The 21,255-nt window shown below is 33.7% G+C and overlaps 1 protein-coding gene and 1 long non-coding RNA gene across 3 annotated transcripts; one reads left to right on the top strand and one right to left on the bottom strand.

The window, feature by feature from the left end:
- The first annotated feature begins 5,698 nt into the window (after positions 1–5,698).
- zgc:92664 (uncharacterized protein LOC436695 homolog) lies at positions 5,699–10,930 on the top strand. Of its 2 annotated transcripts, XM_007248119.4 has the most exons (6): positions 5,699–5,937; positions 6,322–6,416; positions 7,648–7,749; positions 8,165–8,385; positions 8,479–8,583; positions 9,976–10,930. In XM_007248119.4, exons 1-6 carry the CDS (start codon positions 5,917–5,919, stop codon positions 10,038–10,040), a joined length of 609 nt encoding a protein of 202 aa, XP_007248181.1. In that variant the 5' UTR covers positions 5,699–5,916; the 3' UTR covers positions 10,041–10,930. The 2 variants fall into 2 exon arrangements, with proteins under 2 accessions (XP_007248181.1, XP_007248182.1); XM_007248120.4 differs by lacking the exon at positions 7,648–7,749 and having other exon boundaries at positions 5,711–5,937.
- A 658-nt stretch (positions 10,931–11,588) lies between these two features.
- On the bottom strand, positions 11,589–19,730 carry LOC111194369 (uncharacterized). The gene is made up of 3 exons (XR_002651043.2): positions 19,367–19,730; positions 14,507–14,613; positions 11,589–11,684 (listed from the first exon to the last, which is right to left on the bottom strand). It is a non-coding gene; the product is annotated as an uncharacterized LOC111194369 (long non-coding RNA).
- Between the last annotated feature and the right edge of the window lie 1,525 nt (positions 19,731–21,255).

The following is a 21,255-nucleotide window of genomic DNA, read 5'->3' as shown; positions in this document are numbered from 1 at the left end:
GCTGGACAAGCAATTATTCAGTGTGAAAGGCCCCACATGCATATCCTTCAGGTCAGTGCAACAATCTTTAGTTTTTCATCAAACATGGCAAAAATCACGGTCACCTATCCCACAACTTTGGGGTAAAATACTCATATCTGCAAAATAGGAACTTTACATTAAAAGGGAAAAAGCATTTTAAATTAGGTAGGTAGATAGTAAAGTAATTGATGCCAAAGGAATTTTCGGCATTTAGTAGCTTAAAACAACACAATACGATAAATACACACAAGAAGAATAGATTGTCAAACAAAGGGTATTAAAACTTTGGTGAAAAAGGGCAGTAGATGGTGCCAATAACAGTCAATAAATAATTTACAGAGCAAAAGTACAAGATAAAACATTGCTTATAAATGAAGGAAATTTAATTGGATGTCAATTAAAAAAATTAAATACCAAGTCATTAAATCCAAGTGTGAAGAACAAGAACAAATGGCACAAGATATGAGATATATGTTTTTGGCATGACACTTACAATACGGAAATTATGTGTCCTAAATGACTGCGCATTATTTACAAAGCAGTCCAGGTTAAATCAGATTATTAAAAAACAGAGCAGATTTATTTACATACCAAGGCAGGTCCATAGATTATTTTCTCTCTTTTTTTTTGCAAGCTCAGAAGTAATTAGAGAATCAACTGATAAGCAGCATGATATCTAAGGGTAGCCTTTCAATTACAATTTCATGACAAATTAGAGAAAAAAAATATCTGGGGTGAATTCCAAATGTTGGTTTAGCATTCTGTAGCTGTTTATAGAAACAATTATCTTGGTTGATATATTTTAAATCCATTGGGCTGATGTACAAAAGCAAAATTACAGAAAAAAGGTAAAAGCCTAAAGATTTATGGGCTGAATTATAGAGTGCATAACACATCCTGAGAGTACAGAATGTCAGAGTCTTCACACATTAATCCCGCAACCTATTTTTAAAAGGAAGAGACATTTGGTTTTCCCTTGATTTGGTTTCAGGACATAAACCTGGCTGTAGTGCACACTGGGGAGCACTTAACTAGACGATCTCAAAGACTATGGTACTAAACCGTAAGTGGGACTGGAAAGACAGCTGGTGCTGCTTCTTGTTAGTGTGCACTAAACTGCCATACCCACTTCAACAATAGTCTTGATGAGATTAGCATATCAATGATGCATGGGCTGTTTTACTGAGAAGCAAAATGAACTGCATTTGATTGGATGCACATTGGAAAAAAAGAAGAAAACAGTAAAATCTGATTTTTAAGAGTCTGTAATCATCAAGGAAAATAGCAGAAGAATGTTGAATCACAGTCAAAACTAGATCCTGTCTCTGGAATTTTGTCCCAGTCTGTGTAGAAAGAAATACTGCCGTCTAGAGAAAGAGACTATAAATATGGTGACTTGAAAGACTGCAGAGGCCTAGTGGATGCAGATTTCAGTTACAGACTAATAAATAAAGTTAATGTACATTTATACTTATATAGTGCATTTGAAGACTAGAGACAAAGAATGCTTTACAATCAACAATCTCAAGAGGAGACACACATGAGATGACTGAGGTCTTTATCTCAGGAGAACATTGCAGTAGCAGGAGACTTACTGCTAAGGTCATTCTTGTCTTTTCGTCTGATTTTATTGTTGTCTAGAAGAAAATAAGTTAAGGAGATTTCCTTAGACAATGCCAATTAAATAAACAGTGCTTAATATGGAATAATGGATGATAAACTAATACGGGACAACCGATGTTCTATTTTTTATGATTATGTATCAGGTACATTCTGAGAATTTGCCCACAATATAACATTAAAACACCCAACAGACCTTCCAGAAGATGGTGCCAAAGCTCTGTACCACAGCTCTGTACCACCTCCACACATTGTTTTAAATCTTAACTCAAAGGGGATTGTATACATTACAAGTTTTTGATATTAGTTGTTAAATACTTAGAATTGTTGATATTGGAACAAAACCTTGTGTCTTCATTTTCGCTAATGAATGGAAAAACAGTAATGTCCCAAATGAAAACTATATTGCTATATTTTACATTACAAACTATGAATAATTTAGTAATAATTATAATTCAAGACTTGTTTTTACATAAATAAAATAAGAGTCCTTAGCAAGTTTGGCCACCTTTGACAAAAGGACAAGATATTTTGACATTTTTACTTAAAAAACACAGCCTCTGCAGCTTAACATATAAAAATTAAGGATATAAGAAAAGAGTAACTTACCATTTCACTGTGCAGTTTTGCTTAATCTTCATACAAGAAATCTTGTCTGTGACCTTGTTATCAAAACTTATAGTCTGAAGTAGGTTACAGAACATGTGGACAAGCCAAACTTAAGAAGTCAATTTATATTTTACTGCAATCAGAAAAATTTATGTCTGAGGAAAGAGTGTAACTGCATCTCCATAAAATAAAACTGTGGAGCATAACACTGCATAATTAAAATTAAAGTCAAATTGTCTTTTTGGTTTTATTTTCAGAAAATGTTTATAAAGTCATCCCATATCATACAAATGTTATTATTATTACTGGACAGAAAAATGAGATTTTGATTAAATTAAATTATTAGTTGCCATGTTTTGAATTATGAATCAATAATAAGCATTAATATTTCTACAGTGTGTAGACAATTTTCAGCTACAATTACTACAGAAATTAGCAATTGTCTGAATTACCAGATTATTTGCTTCCTGAAACAATAAAAACCTTTACATTTCAGGTCAGATATTTATTATCATTAACAATAAAAAACATTATTATTCGTAAACATATATATATTTTTCTTCACCCTCTTTTGCTGTATATTCTATCTAGCAGTGGCCTTGGTAGGAGTGTGTCAGGGTACTGTAGTGTAGTTTGTTATCCTCCAGAGGTCACCAAGCGCCCACAGAACTAAAGAATAACTTCAAGTAGAACTTTTTTTTACTAGGCTTTCTGTTCTAAAGTGTGTGGATATTACTGAACTCAATGATATTCTTAAAATATTATATCATTTTACACATTGGTCTTCATTAAAATTAAATAAATAAGATCCCATCTAGAAATGTGCTTTTTGTCTGGTTAACTTTGATAATAGGTACAATATATTCAAATCAAAATATCTGAAAGATAAAAAGATATTATTTAATTAAGACAAGTCAAGAGGCTTTTATTGTCACGACATCTGAGTACAGGTACAAAGTGTAAGGAAAGTACGTTCCTCTGGAACCATGGTGCAACATGGGACAACAAGCAATAGAAAGACATAAAGTGCATCAAATGTTGGATAAATCAAATTTGCTGTAATGAACCCCGCCTACGCGATGCGGGGAGGGGAACTGTGATGATGTTGCTTGGGGTACAGTTCAGAACAGCTTGAGACGGTTCTCAAGCCAGGTCCCCCCCCGCAGCTAGGAGTAATGAAGATGAGTGATGAAGATGAGAGTGAAGATGAGAGTGAAGATGAGGGTGGTGATGGGGTAGAGGCGGGTGCGAGGTCGAAAGTCGCGTAGGTGAGCACCTGGAAGGTATATATATAGGACCAGGGGGAGGAGCACGGGAAATTGAGGCGTGGTTCATATCCCAAAATGTTGTTAATTCTTAACAACACCAATTTTATTGTGCTTTTTACACAATGCTATTCTTACTATTATTTCCAACAGAAATTCATTACATACATACAAAGAGATCATTAAGTATTTGGAAGGCACCAACATTTCCATTTCCATTCTGCCTTTGTACACCAAGTCAGTGGTTCAGACATAAAGAAATAAAGATTTGATTGCAGTGTAGATTTTCACTTTAAGTGGTTTCACAAAAACATTGGTTAAGACGTTACGAAACTGCAGAATTTTTACATGACTTCTCCATTTTTATGAACTTAAAAGTAGTTGGAAAGTTGACTGATAAGCAGTTTCAGTTGATTATTTGCATTTGGTGGCAGTTCTTGGGAACTAAATCTGCAGTCCAATATTATTATGGGTATAATTAAAGTGAAAGAGACCATCCTCAGAATATATGTATATATATATATATATATATATATATATATACATATGTATATATATATATGTATATATATACGTATATATATATATATATATATATATATATATATATATATACATACGTATATATATATACGTATGTATATATATATATATACATATATATATATATATGTATATATATATATATATATACATACATATATATATACATATATATATATATATATATATATATATATATATATATATATATATATATATATATATATATATATATATTCTATGTTCCACAGATTTTGTATATTTAAAAAAAGAAGGAAGATTACAAACAGGACACTTGGAGAAGCTGCCTGTCGACTCGGTACTTCACGTATGAGTTCAGATTAGTAGGAGAAATCCACCTAAATTCTGAATGCTTGAAAAAACAAACATAAAAACTAGACAACTGTAACAAAATGAAAGGTTTCTAGGACAAGAAATGTTCGTTTTGAAATTGACGTCTAAAAAGAGCTATTTTTATTATTTATGTTTATTTTATACGTTGACATTTGCTGATTTATTTAAACATATTTTGTTTTACAAATACAATTAGTATTATTTAGTAATGCTTCTTTTAAAATTTTTGATTACCTTTTTATCCAATGCTTTAAAAAAACAAGAATAAGGTGTGTAATATCAGGCAGAATATTGAGAAAAATGCTGGCCTGTAAAGGGGTTAATATATTGTTGGTAATTATAGATTTCTAAATTAAATATGAAAGTTTACATTTACTTTACTTTATTTGAAATGTATTGTGCTTTTAGTGGAAATATTACAAGTGTTACATAAAATAATGACATACAGATGTGAAAAAAATAAGAGACCACTTAGAAATGTTGAGTTTCTTTGATTTTACCAAATTGAAAACCTCTGAAATATAATCAAGAGGAAGATAGATGATCACAAGCCATCAAACCAAGCTGAACAGTAGTGGCTTAAGGTTATCCAAAAGCAGTGTGTAAGGCTTGTAGAGGAGAACATGCCAAGATGCATTAAAGCTGTGATTGAAAACCAGCAAATTATTCCAACAATTATTGATTTCTGAACTCTAAAAATGTTATAAATATTAACTTGTTTATTTTAAGTGATTTTAAGTTTTTTGGATACAATCCGGCTTAGCACCTGAACATCCCTTTCAGGCAGCTTTCTCTTGCATTCACAGTTAATCCTGTTGGATGTGGTTCATCCTTCTTGGTGGTATGCTGACATTATAATTGAACCTTCACACTCTGCTCTTACTGGTACAATGTGCAGTTAATGAAGATTGGCCACCTTGGAAACCTCTCACACTAAAATGACAGGTGTTTCAGTTTCATTGTCCAACCCCTCTACCTATAAAAAGCAAAATCAGAGAAACTGATTCAGAAACTGATGTGGTCTCTTATTTTTTCCAGAGCTGTATGATCAAATAATTAAGAACCTGACTGTACAGCAGTTTGTGAACATCAAATAAGGTGTTACATGGTTTAAAACAAAGGACCAAACTACTTGTATTATTGTGTCCAATAAATCAATAATAAATTTGGATTAAATATTTTGTTTTTATTTTACTCTGGTTTCTAAAATCGCATGTTTTGCGCATTTGTGCGGACAAAAAAGAATATTATTTGCATACCGGAGCGGTCTTGGCCAATCACAGCAGGCGGAAGATTATGTACCAATGAGAACGCGCGGAGCGAACTGAACCCTTTATGGCGCACTAATGTAGCTCATTTAGTTCAAAACATCCCTCTTCTCTAATGTTAAAGATTAATAACCCAGTGTTTATATCAGCTACATCTGTAGGGCACATGTCAGCTGGGCGAACAGCGGCTATTTACTGCAGTTTTCCACGTTAAAGACACGCAGATCTGACGAACAATGACCTCGGCATCAACAAAGGTAAAGTTGTGTAGCTGGGTTAGCTTAGCTAGCCTGGCTAACGCGAGCTTTTCTGATTCAACGTCAATTTGATTAATCTAACAGTATATAAAAAAAAGCGTCGCAGTAACTGACGAGTCCCATTTCACCTTTATCAACACCCTGCAGCCGGTCATAGCGTTGACTAGCTCGTAAACACTGTCTAACAATAATTCGTGTGCATGTTGTTGTTTAGCCGAGGTGCTAGCCCGCATGCTAGCTCACCTACTGTCTAAGCTGGTATATTTACACGAGTTAGTTAATAGCTTAAATAGCCTGGGTTTTATTATCACACCCAGCTCAGACAGCTTCAAAACCTCTTTTAACCTCTTCTTCTCTGTGTGTTTGTGTGTGTGCGACATGTAGGTTGGTGAGATCTTCTCTGCAGCAGGAGCTGCTTTCACGAAACTAGGAGAGCTCACCATGCAGCTGCACCCAGTGGCTGACTCCAGTCCAGCAGGGTAAGTAACTAAATCCCTCTAAAGGTGGAGGCAGAACTCTTTCACAAATATAGCTACGTTTTTAGGGATGGAGATGGAGTGATACCGAGACATATAACGGTAAAATACTAGCCTGCTCACATCTATACCGATAACAAGCCCTTTTCACAATTGGTGTGTAATCGGCAGTGGCTAACTAGATCACCTTTCAGACCTCCACCTGAGATAAACTACAAAAATACTTGTCTTTAGAGTTCAAGTTAAATACTTAAGTAAATATACATGTCCAGTTATCATTTATGCACAAAGACTTTTTTTTTTTTTGTGAAATGACTATTTTTAGTATTACTCTTTTTATAGAATAATGTATTAGTCCCACGCTGATGTCTATTGAAATGATCACAAACACTTTTTATTAGGTCCACTCAAGCAGCTGTAAATTATGTTTTGTAAAAAAAAAAAAAAAACTTTGGTTTAAAAATTATTTTACATTTAACAAATGTTGAATGTATGTGAAAAGACTGTTTTTAATTCTGTTTTTATAGGATGTAATTTATTAGTCTCACACTGACATCCATCAACATGACCACAGACACTAAAGGCAAACACTTTTTATTAGGTCACATCAAACAGCAGTAAATAACAAACAATAAAGCTTTTGTTTAAAAATGTTACTACATGTAATACAATCTTGCTTTGTACAACAGTGACAATATGTAAAAGATCAAATAAAATAAAAAAGTAAATAAATAAAAATGATATTGATACTCTGAATTATACAAGTAAACTAAATGCAGTAGAGCAGGTTTCAGCAAATCAGCAAACTGTACTAGATACCATCCCCTGTGGTTTACCCCTGCAATAAAATATTGAATCTTACATGGTTTCTTTTTACTACTCTATCAAAGTAAAATTTGGTAATGTTGTTAACACATCTTTATCAATACCAATAAAACTACAAATCAGTATTCACTCCAGTACCAGTATTGCTCAGCACTTTACATACATCCTCTATATTTGCCAGTTGTGTTTTTTTTTTAATGGCTAGCCTTCAATGTCTTTTGATTCTCTTGAATTTCTTGAATGTTTATTTAAGAAGCCTGTTAGGTGTTTTGGCTTTAAAAAAAAAAGCAAATAAAAACGTTTCCACTTCTCATCAACTCTTAAAAGCTAAATAAGATTATCTATATTCAGAGTAAAGTATAGTCACACCATAGGACCTGTGTCCTGGTTGCTCCTTGTCTCCTTGCAGAGCTAAATGGACGGACACTGATATTGAGATGCTCCGGTCGGCTGTTAGGCGCTTTGGTGACGACTTGAATGTGCTCAGCTCGGTCATCAAGAAGCGCACAGTGTAAGGAATCAGGTCTCCCTACTTTGATTGATTTATTTCCTGTACTGGATTGAACTGTAATTGGCTTAGTTACAGTGAGCAGAATGTGGATTATTCTGATTTATTTATTATAGTTGTAATGGATTGTGTAGTTTTGCGTATGCATGAGAAAGCTCAGTCTTGTCATTCAAAATGGTGCACCTTCATGTAGGGCACACTTTCTGGATTGTACATGCAGTTGTGGTGAGGATATTTCCATATTCTTCGTGGAAATTCAAGAGAAACAAAAGAACTGAGGCTTGGTTTATATGACATGTAAACATGTTTAATATAATCTTGTGTAATTCAAGATGACTGGACTAAAGTCTTAAAAACAACACAGTGGTTTGTGAGCCCTATTACTGTATACACTTTCAACTACATCTCTTTTATCTAGGGCACAGATCAAAACGACAGTAAAAAGGAAGCTTTATGAAGACAGTGGTGTTCCTTTATCTTCTGAGTCGCCAAAAAAAAGTACTAAAAGGGTACAAGTTGCTGTTGCTCCCCCTCCACCACCTACAGTCATGGCTGTGCCAACATCCCAGGTAGTAGTGACAACAGGCTTACAGAGAGCACCCTCAGGTCCAACCAGCATTAAGAAGCCAAAGACAGCAGGTACGCTTCCTCAGGAATTTTAATTTCATTTCAGATTACAAAAACCTCTTATTTTATTTAAAATTATGTGATGTTAATGAATATCTTTCACAGAGGTTACTCTCAGTGCCCTGAATGACTCGGATGTAAATAGCGATCTAGTGGACATCGAGGGACTTGGTGATGGCTCTACGACGAAAAAACTCAATTTTGATCAAGGTATTATGCAGCTGATTTGTAACCAAAAGGTGACCACAAGCAGAAATATATATATATATATATATATATATATATATATATATATATATATATATATATATATATATATATATATATATATATATGTGTGTGTGTGTGTGTGTGTGTATGTACAGTACCAGTCAAATGTTTGGACACAACTTCATTTTTCTACATTGTAGATTAATATTAAAGATAAACAATTAATGGATACGTATAGAATGATGTAGTAGACAAAAAAAACAGCCTCACCCTAACTGGTGGTTTGGGATGAGCTGGAGCATAGCATGAAGGAAAAGCCGCAACTATTGTTCAGCACTTTCAAGAATTCCTTCAAGATGCTGAGAAAAGGTGACTCTCCCTGATAAAGACAGAGATTAAAATACCAAGAGTGTACAGATTTTTCCTCAAAGCTAAATGTGGCCATTCAGAAAAATCTAAAGTCTTAAACATACTCATTTTGTTTACAAAACAATTCTGCGTGTGTTACTGTATAGCTTTTAATGTCTTGAATATTAAATTTACAAAAAAAATTAAAAAAAACTTATTGACTGAGAAAAGGCGTTTCCAAACTTTTAAATGGTACTGTATGCATAAATGTATTAAATATTTAAGGACAAACTAATGATGGGATCACGGCTCTGAACCAATTCATGCAACAAAAACATTTTCCAGGAAAAAAAAAAAAAAAAGCATTTTACCCTGAAGAACATCCATCTGCATTTCTGACAGATAAAAATAAATGCCACAATAATTACATAAAAGTTTATACTTGATAACAATATCACTACTAATGTCTAATTAATTAATTAAGGTACTATATGTTCATGCTTGTATTTTAAATATAAGAAAGGTTATATATTTTGTGGCTTTGATGACTAAACCAACCGCTGTCATTATTTATTTATGTATTTTATTGGATGTTGGTAGTTAATGTTATAAATATGTAAATTGATGCCATTGGCCAATTTTAATTAAAAAACATCTTTAAAAAAGAGAATGCAAAAAATTAAAGTTAGTGTTAATAAGGTTTTTATTGATGGGTTAATTTAGTGTACAGAGGGTTCAAACTTTGGTTAAAACTTAAAATGGAAATGTTTTCACAAGACAGCGGCAATGTTTTTGAACAACCCTCCTCTCCACACCTGTTTGACTAATAATAAAAGAAAGAAGGGAATCCTGTTTTTGGCATCCTAAGTGGTCATTTCTCTGTTTTCCCCTAAAATAGGAAATCTGTTGGAGTGTTCAGGATAATTAACTGTTGTATTAGTGAACTATTCTATGTAAATCCTCCATTTAATTTAACTTGTACAGTTACAAGTAAACCTGGTACTGAATGGTATTGAAACTGTTGCTCAACATTTGTTCCTACAGATAGTTTAAATCTGGACTCCAGTCTCATCATGAACTCCAGTGACCTGCCTCTCCTTTCCCGCTGAACTGCAAGTTATCATCGGATGGAAGAGAGAGAAAAAAAAAAAATCACGTCACTTCAGACTGGACTTATCTTAAAATTCAGTTACATTCTCCTTTTTGGTATGAACTTTGTTTGAATATAAATTGTCTAAAACAGTAATGTAAAAATGTTTATGTACAGTTTTAGTAATAAATGTTACGACCAGGCGTGCTTCGGAAACCACTTGTCAGATGCCACCATATTTTTGTGTATTATAAATGCATTTGAAATGGTTTTAATTCCCCACATCAACACTTTCATTTGATAACTAAGAATGTGCTGTTATTAGAAGACAGTAAATGACAGTTATATTTTGTATTTCGTTGATATGTAAATATATAAATAAGCTGATTTTAATCCAAATTTATACTCCATTTTTGTGATTGAGATGAAGAATGCATGTACCTACGGGATGACTGTGTACACAGTAACATGGCCTGTCTTCTTACAGCTGTGATTTTATATAAGCTCTGTTTACACAACCTGTGCTACCTGTGCATGTTTAATAGTAAATAAGAACATGTGGTGGCAAAATTTGCCATGTTTCCTAATATTAAATTTTTGGGACGGACCAATCCCAGATTTGCCAATTTATGAAGGGCCACAAAATACAGTTCAATATGTTCTTATTAAAAACAGACCTATGTCAGATTGTTGCAAGTGACTCATTGCAGTAGAAGGGAGAATATAAATCTTGTCAGAGTTGCGGCCCTCGAAGAACTAACTGACGTTTCTGCTATAATGCTGTTTTGTGATTTGCCTGCACCTGTGTCATATCAATATTAAGTGAGCTGTTTCAAGGGTGACACGAGACTTTGGATCAGTCTAGAGCTATTTGTAATCTAAAATTAAATGATTTATAACTAAACAAAATTTCTACCTTATTCATTCCTGACTATTGCATAAAATGTATATGCTTTTAAATTAGAAAACACAATTTCCACTGAAGTATTTAATGAATTAGTTGGACAGACAGATTTCATTTTTCCTCCAGTACAGCCAGTACTACTAGAAAAGTAATAAAAGTTTCAACCTAAGAAGTAAGACAAGTCTAATAACTTGTCTAACCTTTTTTGGGTTGTACATGATCCTTATTATATTATGCTTGGTGTGAATTATGTACAAGAATAAACTGTAAATGTAGTGAGTAATTTACTCCTAGCTTTTAAAATAATCTGTAAATTTTGGGGGAGTGAAAAATGCATTTCCTCAGAGACAGTTTATGAATACAGGCCCAGATCCACTTTTGCAACATTTGGTAAATAATAGACAGTGAGAACGGCAGCTTCAGACAGGTCATTAATATTAGGAACACATGATTGTAACTGAAATCATTTATCCCAGCTCACTGAGCATCCATTATTTTAGCTATGAGTGCCACTGATAACCCAATAAAAATTAACCAGCAACCACAGCAGTGAGTTTAGCTGAAAGCTGAATTCCTTGATTAAAAATCAATGAAATATTTATGACAAATGAAGCTTTTCAATTTTAAGAGACAATATAACATTATGTATAATTATATATAACTTATATATAAAAAGTTCATGAACTGGAAATGTTTACCTTTTTTAGATTACACTCCTTGCAATGACTAGGCATCATGTGTAAACCCTCTTGTTTGTTTCTGCATGACCAAAACAAAACGAATAATGTAAACCAGGATTTCTTACACTCATTTAAACTCATTGAAATAATAAAAAAATATAACTTCAGTGGGGTTTAAATGTATTTTATTTACTGCTACTTCAACATTTTTAATAATAATAATAAAAAAAACATTTCCTTTCAAAATCTGTGAAAGCTTTTGAACAATACGGACTGCAAAACACACACATTATTAACCAAGGATATGCATTTGTCTTGCTGATCAGTATTCAAGAGAGTGATGAGTGTGTCTGTCTGACGGGAGCAGCACAAACCATACTGGCAACCCAGGGAGAGGGCAGCTGCCAATATTGATGTGCTGCTGGTGTCAGGCACACTGAGACAAAGCTGCAGTAATGAGTGTTGTCTGGAGGAACAGAACAGACAGGAAGAATATTATGAAAGATGTTTCTCTTTGCACAGCTTGACTAGAGTGTGTAATAGACACTAAAATAAAGCTGGTCAGACATGCTTCTTCCAAACAGGAGCGGAGAGAGAAAAGCTTACATAGGTGACCACTTTTATTACACAAATTCTAAATTTGCACTGGACAACAGACCAATCTATTTCAATAATAAATTGAGTATTGTCTGATACAACTTCATAATACAGGACAACTGAGGAAAAAAAGTGATATATATTGAGAACATATTTGTTTTTCAATGCACCACAATATGTTAAGTACTTACAAACATACTCCATTAGGTCATTATACTTTTATCTTATTGAACAGTAGTTACCATTACCAACAATCTTATTCCTGTAGAACACTTGAGGAAGCACACAGATGACTATTCGTTACCGCAGAATCACCAGGGCACCCAGTAACAGCACAAAATGATTTGGAAATCGCATAGGAACCTGCAAATCATGATGTGCTGCTGAAGGGTACTCTGGCTACAAATTAGGGCAGAGGGAGATGCTTATGAGATGCTGTTTTTTCTTAATAAAAGGCAAAGATCTAGTATAAACAAAGTCTGTTCTTTAAAAAAATCAGTCTATTTTTTTTAATATACCGCTTCTTTATTGTTTTTCTCTATGTGAAGTAAAGTAGCTTGCTTGAATGATGTAGATATGTGTAATGGAAATAGGGTAGAAAAATCTCTTTTATTAAAAAAATAAATAAATAAATGTGTGAATAAAAATCTAACAAACTTTTACCAAATTGGTTTTACCAATTGTGCTGGCAGACCATTATGAAGAGGGCTTGTGATCATCTGTATCTTACAATGATAGGCCTTTTTAACGTGGCAACAAGAATAGATGTTTAATAGAAAAAACAAAATGGAGGATTCAGCAGGCAGAACAAGGAAATAAATGTAATAAAGACTGTTAAAGGATCAGTCTACAAATAGAGTGCCCACTAATTAGATTAAATGGGAAAAACAGACTAATTTGATTCATTAAATGATGAACAGTTCTAAGATGTACTTACCAAATTTGGATATATATTTATTTCCTAAATAATGCAGATATCATTCACGATCACTTTTTTAGTCACATGATCCTGTACAGTGATACTGTAAACTTGCATCCACTGTTGTAATAAAATTAAAATTTAATTTAAAAAGAAAATCACATTGTGTTCCAATGTACCACACAGCTACACTATCAGAGAAAACAGGGTTAGACAAATTACACAACAAAGATAAATACAAAGACAATCATACAATTTGAAGAAGAAAAAAAAACAAATATTACAATAGATAATAGATAAACAATTAGTCACAGTGAGTAAAATAAATGGTTGCATCACAGCTTTGTATATTTTGAAAATGTGACAAAAAAAAAAAAAAAAAAAAAAAGGCATAGAAGCATAGAAGAAATCCCAAAGTGTGACCTTGACAGTGACATTCAATAGAGATGTACCCAGTGGGAATTATTTTGTCAAATCCAAACGATTAGACAAAGTACTTTTCACAATTTTTAGAACAAACATTCAGTTAAAAAAACAAAGGCAGGCCTGACACCAAATTCTAAAAAGACACCCATACACCATCACTGACATTTAAACAGTACACTAACCTAAATACTTAAGAAACAGGAAAAGCATTTTTCTTTATTAAAAAAATCAATGAAATGAAACAAAATACAGTTTTACATTTTTGATTTAAATCAATGTCTGGATATGACAGACTATAACTAAACTACTTTTTAAAATCACAATTATTGCAGTAAGTGTACAAGAACAACTTACACCAATAGCCTCTATAAAACAAAATATGTATATTAAAACCATAATGAGACTAAAAACGATACTCATTAACATAACATTTAATTAGTGTTTTGGTTTTTTTTTTGTTTTGTTTTTTTTAGGACTACTAAAATAAATGTGGTAACCTTTAAAACAAGTATAAATTTGTAAGGTTAAGCAAAAATGCATTCAAATAACAGAACATTAGTAAAAGACTTCAGTCTAAAGTCCATTATGTCTAATAAAAGAGCAGCTTCAATCAAAAGTTCGTCAGAATTAAATAAGGAATTCATTTTTTCATGAAGAGAAAGAGACAGGACAGAGTGAGATCAGATCAGACATGTAAAAGGTGCAAAGAGAGGCACTGAAAGAGAAAGGGAGAGAGAGAAAAAGAGAGAGATAATATGAGAAAAGGATAGACTGAAAATGGGTGGGGAGAGAAAGTGAGCAAGAGAGAGAGAGAGAGCAAGCTTACTCGCTTTCTCGCTCACTCACACACAAATACACATACGCACACACACTCCCTGGCCTAACTTTGCTTACCCATTCAAACGAGGGGCCATTTTGGTTAAGCTTTGAAGCAGACAGAGAAAAAGAAATTCACTTACCCTCGATCCTTTTTCTTCAGTCTGTTAAGCAACAGGGGAGCCACTCGAAGATACTCCCAAAAGCAACCTCACTCAACATTCATCTCCCAATTTAGTCACTTCTGCACCTGGGTAGAGAAAAACATCATAAAGTAACTCAATTCAATTAACTTTAACATGTTGTAGTTTTTAGAAAAGCAAAACTGTCTCCAAATAACTTTTTTGCCATCTTTCTTAAAACTAGGTTAAACACACCAAGTAAGTCTGTCAAATGGAAATGTGTAAATTCCCTAAAAATACAGAGAAAAAACAACAACTAAAATAGCTAAATCACTTTAAACAAATTTGTAGCAATATAATTAAAAAGAAAACAAATCCACACATACACTCATCAATGGGCATTCCAAGTCTTAATTTGAGGTCAAAAATACACCCACTTGTCTAAGCTCTGGGTTTCCATTCCAGGTTGGGGGCTTCCAGAATAAAATAAGTGCCTAAACCTTTTGTCCCCCACCACCTATTTTCAGCCCCTAAACCCCTTTTCTCTCCCTATTCACTTTCAGACCAGCAGCCCATGCAGTGTGCAGCCTCTGCTTAGCTCTAGCTAGTGAGGCTGCCTGAGGAACTTGGTAGGCATAAAAAGCAGGGGTTGTAGCCTTTTTCCCGGGGCATCACTTTCTACAATTAAAATGAACATTTTCGGGGGGCTGGAAAAATCCAAAAAAAAATCTGAATGTTGCCCTGGGGCCTCCTTAGAAGGGTGTGAATTTTGGGGTCTGTTGCTTCAACCATCTCTGGGCAAAAAATTAATTTGTGAGACTTGGTGTCTGGGGCGCGCCAGTGCTAGCAGCTCTCGCTTGCTTGATTTCTTGTACCCTTGCCAAAGCATTCACACAGCCAACGGAGAGAAAGGGAGGGAGAGGGGGGAACAAAAGAGGGAGCAGGCTTGACTGCAGAAACGCCAGGAAAGAGGGAAACGACACAAGGAAAAGTGTTGGGTTTGTGACATTTTCTGTGCTGCGAAGCAGGAAAGTGTTCGCCACAGACTAAATCCTCAAATCTGTGCAGGGATGTGTTTTAGGTTCAAACACATTATTAGAAAAATATGCCCTTTCCTGTCTACAGTTCATTCGCCGAACTGAAAAGAAAAATACGAGTGCGAGTGGGGAAAAAATTGAAATGTATAACCAAAAATAACCCTAATTACCCCCTCCAACTTTTCTGACTTCAAAGGCTTTCACAGTTGCATTTGAATATGAAGCGTGGTTTATGCTCTGTGGTCTCAGCACAAAATGAGACGAGGTACAAAAAGTGGAGAATATGTTGATCTGATTCCACAGATAGTTTTACTGAGTAGGACAACTGGGCTTGAACAGTTGCATGCGCACACACACGCACACACTCAGACAAGACAAAGGCCTCTATGAATAAGACACAACCAAAAAAAAACAAAAGTTAAGCAAAATCAAATCAAAATCCTACCAGGATGAAAGGTTGACCAACACAGGGCCATTGAATTTAATTTACTATTTTATAAAGGTCAAACCAACAATGCATTAATATTTTTGGAAATAAGGACAGTTACACTATGTTGACACACTATGTAGGGCTTAAAGTCACCTTGTCATGTCTCACTTATTTATCATGTTTCTATATTAATACAAGTCAGTTTTAATTCATTTAAATATAAAATATCTACATTAATACAACACTCAAAGTATACAGCAGAATCAACATGCAGAGAGTTTCTATGAAAATAAACTGCTGAAATAGTCTTTATTCTCTACCGTATTTCACTTCAAGCATGATCTCACTCAGCTAAAAAAAAAAAAACATTTCTTCACTAAGCCTCAGTAACCACACACAAAAACAGGAAGACCCAAAACAGTCCAGCGAGGAAACAACATCAAACACCAGGACAAAATATTTCTTTAACATCACTTTTTAGTATGAAGCACTAGACTAGAATTAAACATGATCCATTTAATGATACATCTGAATTACATTATAAAATGCAAATATTGCCTTTTAAAACTGTTCAGTTTGCAGTGGTTCAATAGACTGTAAGATGTCCAAACACACTGGTACAATATTTTAAAATGTGAACTTTTATTATTTTTGCACTGCACATGCTAATGTTTTAGAATGTAAGTGAATCAAATTAATGCAGTATGTGCTGTTTGTGGAGGGACAGGTGCACAAGTTTATTGGGTATTTTAAAATATAGCTCTACATTCTGATATGCAATTTCTTTATTTACCCAAATATACCAAATGACCTTTTTCATTGAATTTCAGTTATATTAAAAATGGGGGAAATTTAAAAAAAATGTAAAAACACAGCTTACATTATGATCAGAATATGGAAATGCTATAACCAATTTTATAACTAGATCAGTCATATTTTAAACAGTGAGCATAAACACCTGAACCAGTTTTCTACTGCAAGGTAAACCATGAAAACAAAAAAGGACAAAAAGTCGCACACCAATGCAAAGAGCCTGCTTGACCTTCATAATTCCCTTTTAAACTTCACTTTTATGTTACAAACTGCGCACCACCACACATTTACACCACTGTCTTATTAGTATTACAGTCTGAGAGTATACAGCCTAATGTATGTCTCCTATGGACCTAATATCTCTATAACTAATAACTGTATAAGTGTGACCTATAGGTTACCGTTGCAGGTAACGTTATATAAAGTATAGCACACACGTGCATTTATTTATTTATCGGTGTTTGAATGAATAGGTTCGCACTACGTATGCAAGCTACTGATAATTTGATGCGTCAATAAATCTAAAAAAATAGCATAAAAGGGCAAAATGTAGCTTAGGTCTTATTTTCGGGAATATAGTACTACGTGGCGGTGGGTAGGACAGACCTGTCATCACAAACTGCTCTGAATGAGCTCAAAATAATTGGCTTCATCATCCTAGCCTGTGAAACCTGCTCAAACCTGTTATCAGTCCGTGTTTAATACTCACTAGTCTCGAGTTGAATAAAGACGGTAATGTCTACTGTGGAAATAATGCAAATAAATAAGTTATTCAATCTAGCTAGGTTACCCTACGAAAACGGGAGTAATATAATCTTATATTTAAGAGTCTTAGGTTTTTATATTATTTTTGTGTTTACAATGAAATCAAGCTTGTAACGCTAATTAACCTAACTAATTCCAGTGTTCACTAACAGCGAGTTAGCTAGATTAACCGTTACATATTCTGTAAACTGTCAACAGAAATACCGAGGATGGAGAGACGGGGAAATATGACATTAAAGAAAAATGATGAACACATGAGCTATAACCTAACTGTAAAAAACAAACAAACATATCGATCCTGGCCTACAGCTCAAAGCACAACTAACGTTAGTAAGAGAGAAGAAAATATATATCGAAGTATCTACATTTTGACGGTTTTTAGTTTTCTACAAAATTTGAACACAAACGGTCACTAACACTGTGTCAAAATCTTTTGATGAATGGACCAATAGAAAATCTCCAAAATTACCTGAAATAAACTCTTTTTATATTGACTTCTATTGAAAGTTAAGAAGGTTTTCATTGGACAGCAACGATACATAGGGAGGGGTTAGGTTAGTTGTTTCGCAGAGAAATCCAACAAAAAAGTACAAAGAAAATTAGCTACACATACTAAATGATAAATAACTTTACTAAACATATAAGCTATAACGAACGCTGTAACTATACTTGCTCTATCGGATCTAATTAAGTAACGTTAAGTAACAAGATAACCTAGCTACCTGCCTTTATTCAAGTAAAGTCAAGTGGCTTTTATTGCCATTACATCTAAATACAGGTACACAGAGTAATGAAATTACGTTCCGCCTGATCCATGGTGCAACATGGGACAATATAATACAATATTACAACATAATGTGCAAAAGTAAAACGAAAGTGCATCAGAAAACTATACCACTACAATAAATACAACGTGACAATTTAACAGACAGGACAGTGCAGTACCAATACGACACAATGAGATGTGCATAGTAGAATTATATATTATGTTTACAACATAAACAGTTTGCCACGTTAAAATGTTGAAAAAAGTTTAGCTAAATAAAACAGGGACAAGTAGTGTAAAATAACTAGTTAGCTAATAACACACACTAACGTAAGCTAGCTAACCAAACCCTACAGTCTGTATCAAGGAAACTCCTAACGCTACAGATTTGGAGAGATCAGTACAACGTCTTTACATCACCAATTCTCCTTCAAATATCTCAGTTTTTTTTTATCAGTCTCTGAAAACAAATGCCCTCAATAACTATTTAACTACTCAGCTACAGTTATAATTAATCTTTGTCCTGAACTTGTTAAAACGCTAGTTATGTTAGCTATTTACGCAGCTATATGTTACCTAGTGGTTCTTAATATTTAACTAGCTAGCTAACTAACTAAGAGGTGGGTAACCCAGGTCCAGAAAGTAAAAATCCAACCCAGGGTTTTGTACCAACTGCCTGGGAGACTATGTGTATAGTTGAGCTGCAGTGGAGCCGCCCAGGCAGTTGGTACAAAACCGTGGGTTGGATTTTTACTTTCTGGACCTGGGTTACCCACCTCTAAGCTTAACTAAACTAAACACCACCATAATAACATAAGCTAACCTAACCTAGGTTTGTTAACTGAGTGCTGATGCAGCTTTTCTCCCCCATAGTCTTAACAGTAGCCTACTGATAGAAGTAGAACTACAATGATAATACAGATTATATGTAACCCTCAAGCACTTAGATAAAAATATTCGCAGATAAAAAGTACGCAGGCAGTTTAGATAAATGAACTTCTGGAGCAAATTCTGCATAAAACTGTTTTTAAGCTAAGTTTAGTTAGTATAATAAAAATATAGATATTTACCTTAGTAAAAAAATCTTTAAATCCAGGGCAACATATCAAATCCAAACTGTAAAAATGTCGAAGTAAAAAATAAAAAAGTAAATAAAAAAAAAATGAAATTTGTTGCTACTACACTTCCATTCACTTGGGCTCTGGAGTTTGAAAATGGCGCCAACGCCTCGCCGCAGCAGCTCTACACTGTGATGACACGAGGACAAGAAAAAAAATTAATATAAATTTCCTTCTGCAAATTATAATTTTTAAACCATCCCGTATCCCGTCTTTTGGGCAATCTTAACCAAGCCTGGAGTTTTTTTAGCTTATTTTTGCCTCTGGAATTTTTAAATAATTTTTTTGTGAAATTATTTGAACGGTCAGAGGCTGTTCTCGCCGCGGTGCATGTCGGGAGTCTCCCAGGCTGGTTTTGTTTTGAATTTCCAAACTGAAATTCCCGGATGGTCTACGTGGCGCCCCCTGCCGCTCGCGCGCACTGATACAGCGTATTCCTGAAGTCTGAAGTCTGTGGCCGCTGTACTGTGTTCGTGCTATTTTCTGTGGCCACATTATAGCATCGCTGTTACTAAAAATACATTTATTCAGTGACATTAACCCCTTTTTACAGTGGCCATGAAATGCAATTTTCCCCTTTTTTGAGGGTCCCTCTGTTCGGCTTAGAATATTTTTTTAAATCACACTGTACCCTTGTGGTTAATGGTTCCAAAAATAGACGCACTGGTTTGCACTATATGGTAAATTAAATAACCTCTTATTGATTATATATTTTATATATTATATTATATTGATTTATATATATATATATATATATATATTGCTTTCCTTCACAAATCATCACGTTTTCAAAGTAGATGGTATTAAACTAAACCTGCTTACACAGATGCAAAACTACTTGTCCATAAGCAGCCAACGTTTTATTGAGCTACCTATAATTTCAGTTTTATTAAAGATTAACCAAAGAATGGCAAAAACATCTCCAAGTGTCCCAAACTGTATTCAAACGCACAACATTTCCCAATGGCCAAAAACTTACCCATACAGCCCAAACCTCAAAAGTAAAAAGATAATAATAAAGCAGATTTTATATATTTTTTATATATCTATATATATATATATATATATATATATATATATATATATATATATATATATATATATATATATATATATATATATAGCCCAATCAGTAGTGTTCCACTGAAGAGTTAATGTACAATTCCTCCCCAGAATCCTTGCTGGCCAGTAACAGAGGTGGGTTACAACCAGATACTCAAATTTTAATGATCTGTATCATGAAAATATTTAAATATTTTTTTTTAAATAATTTTTAATGTACAATATGTAATTGTATATTATTGTGAGTATAAGAATATGGGACAATAAACTAAACAATGACAAAAAAGGACCAGAGAGCATGTATTTGGCAATTGCCAATTGTATTTATGGCATATACACTTTGGGTTTACACAAAGAAATGGGAAAAGTAAGATGGGGAATAAAATATGACAATAAAAAATTACTTAATAAAAAAATATATTAATTATTAAACAATAAAAAAATAATTATTTAAATACAAGAAGATTAAACTAGTGTGGATCTAGATGACAAAAAAGGTGCTTGTGACAGACAGTGACCTTTTAATAATTTAAAGGAAATCCCAAGTTGTGTCTCATCCTCATTTGTATGTTGTTATTTCATATTTCCATAGCAGCTAATACCTGGTAATATCCAGCAGAAGCAGCAGGTGATGAATATCAGGTAGGCAGCATAATTTGTCTAATTAGACCATTTATAGTAAATTGCAAATACATTAAACTAAATGTGCTATATGGGTTTCATTTGTCATAGATTATTTAATTACACTTACCATTAATTGTGTTTATTGTCTTTGTTGT

The sequence above is a fragment of the Astyanax mexicanus genome, chromosome 8, assembly GCF_023375975.1.
Source record: "Astyanax mexicanus isolate ESR-SI-001 chromosome 8, AstMex3_surface, whole genome shotgun sequence".
Lineage (NCBI taxonomy): Eukaryota > Metazoa > Chordata > Actinopteri > Characiformes > Acestrorhamphidae > Astyanax > Astyanax mexicanus.
Note: the sequence above shows the minus strand (reverse complement) of the source record. Positions and strands in the feature narration are given on the sequence as shown.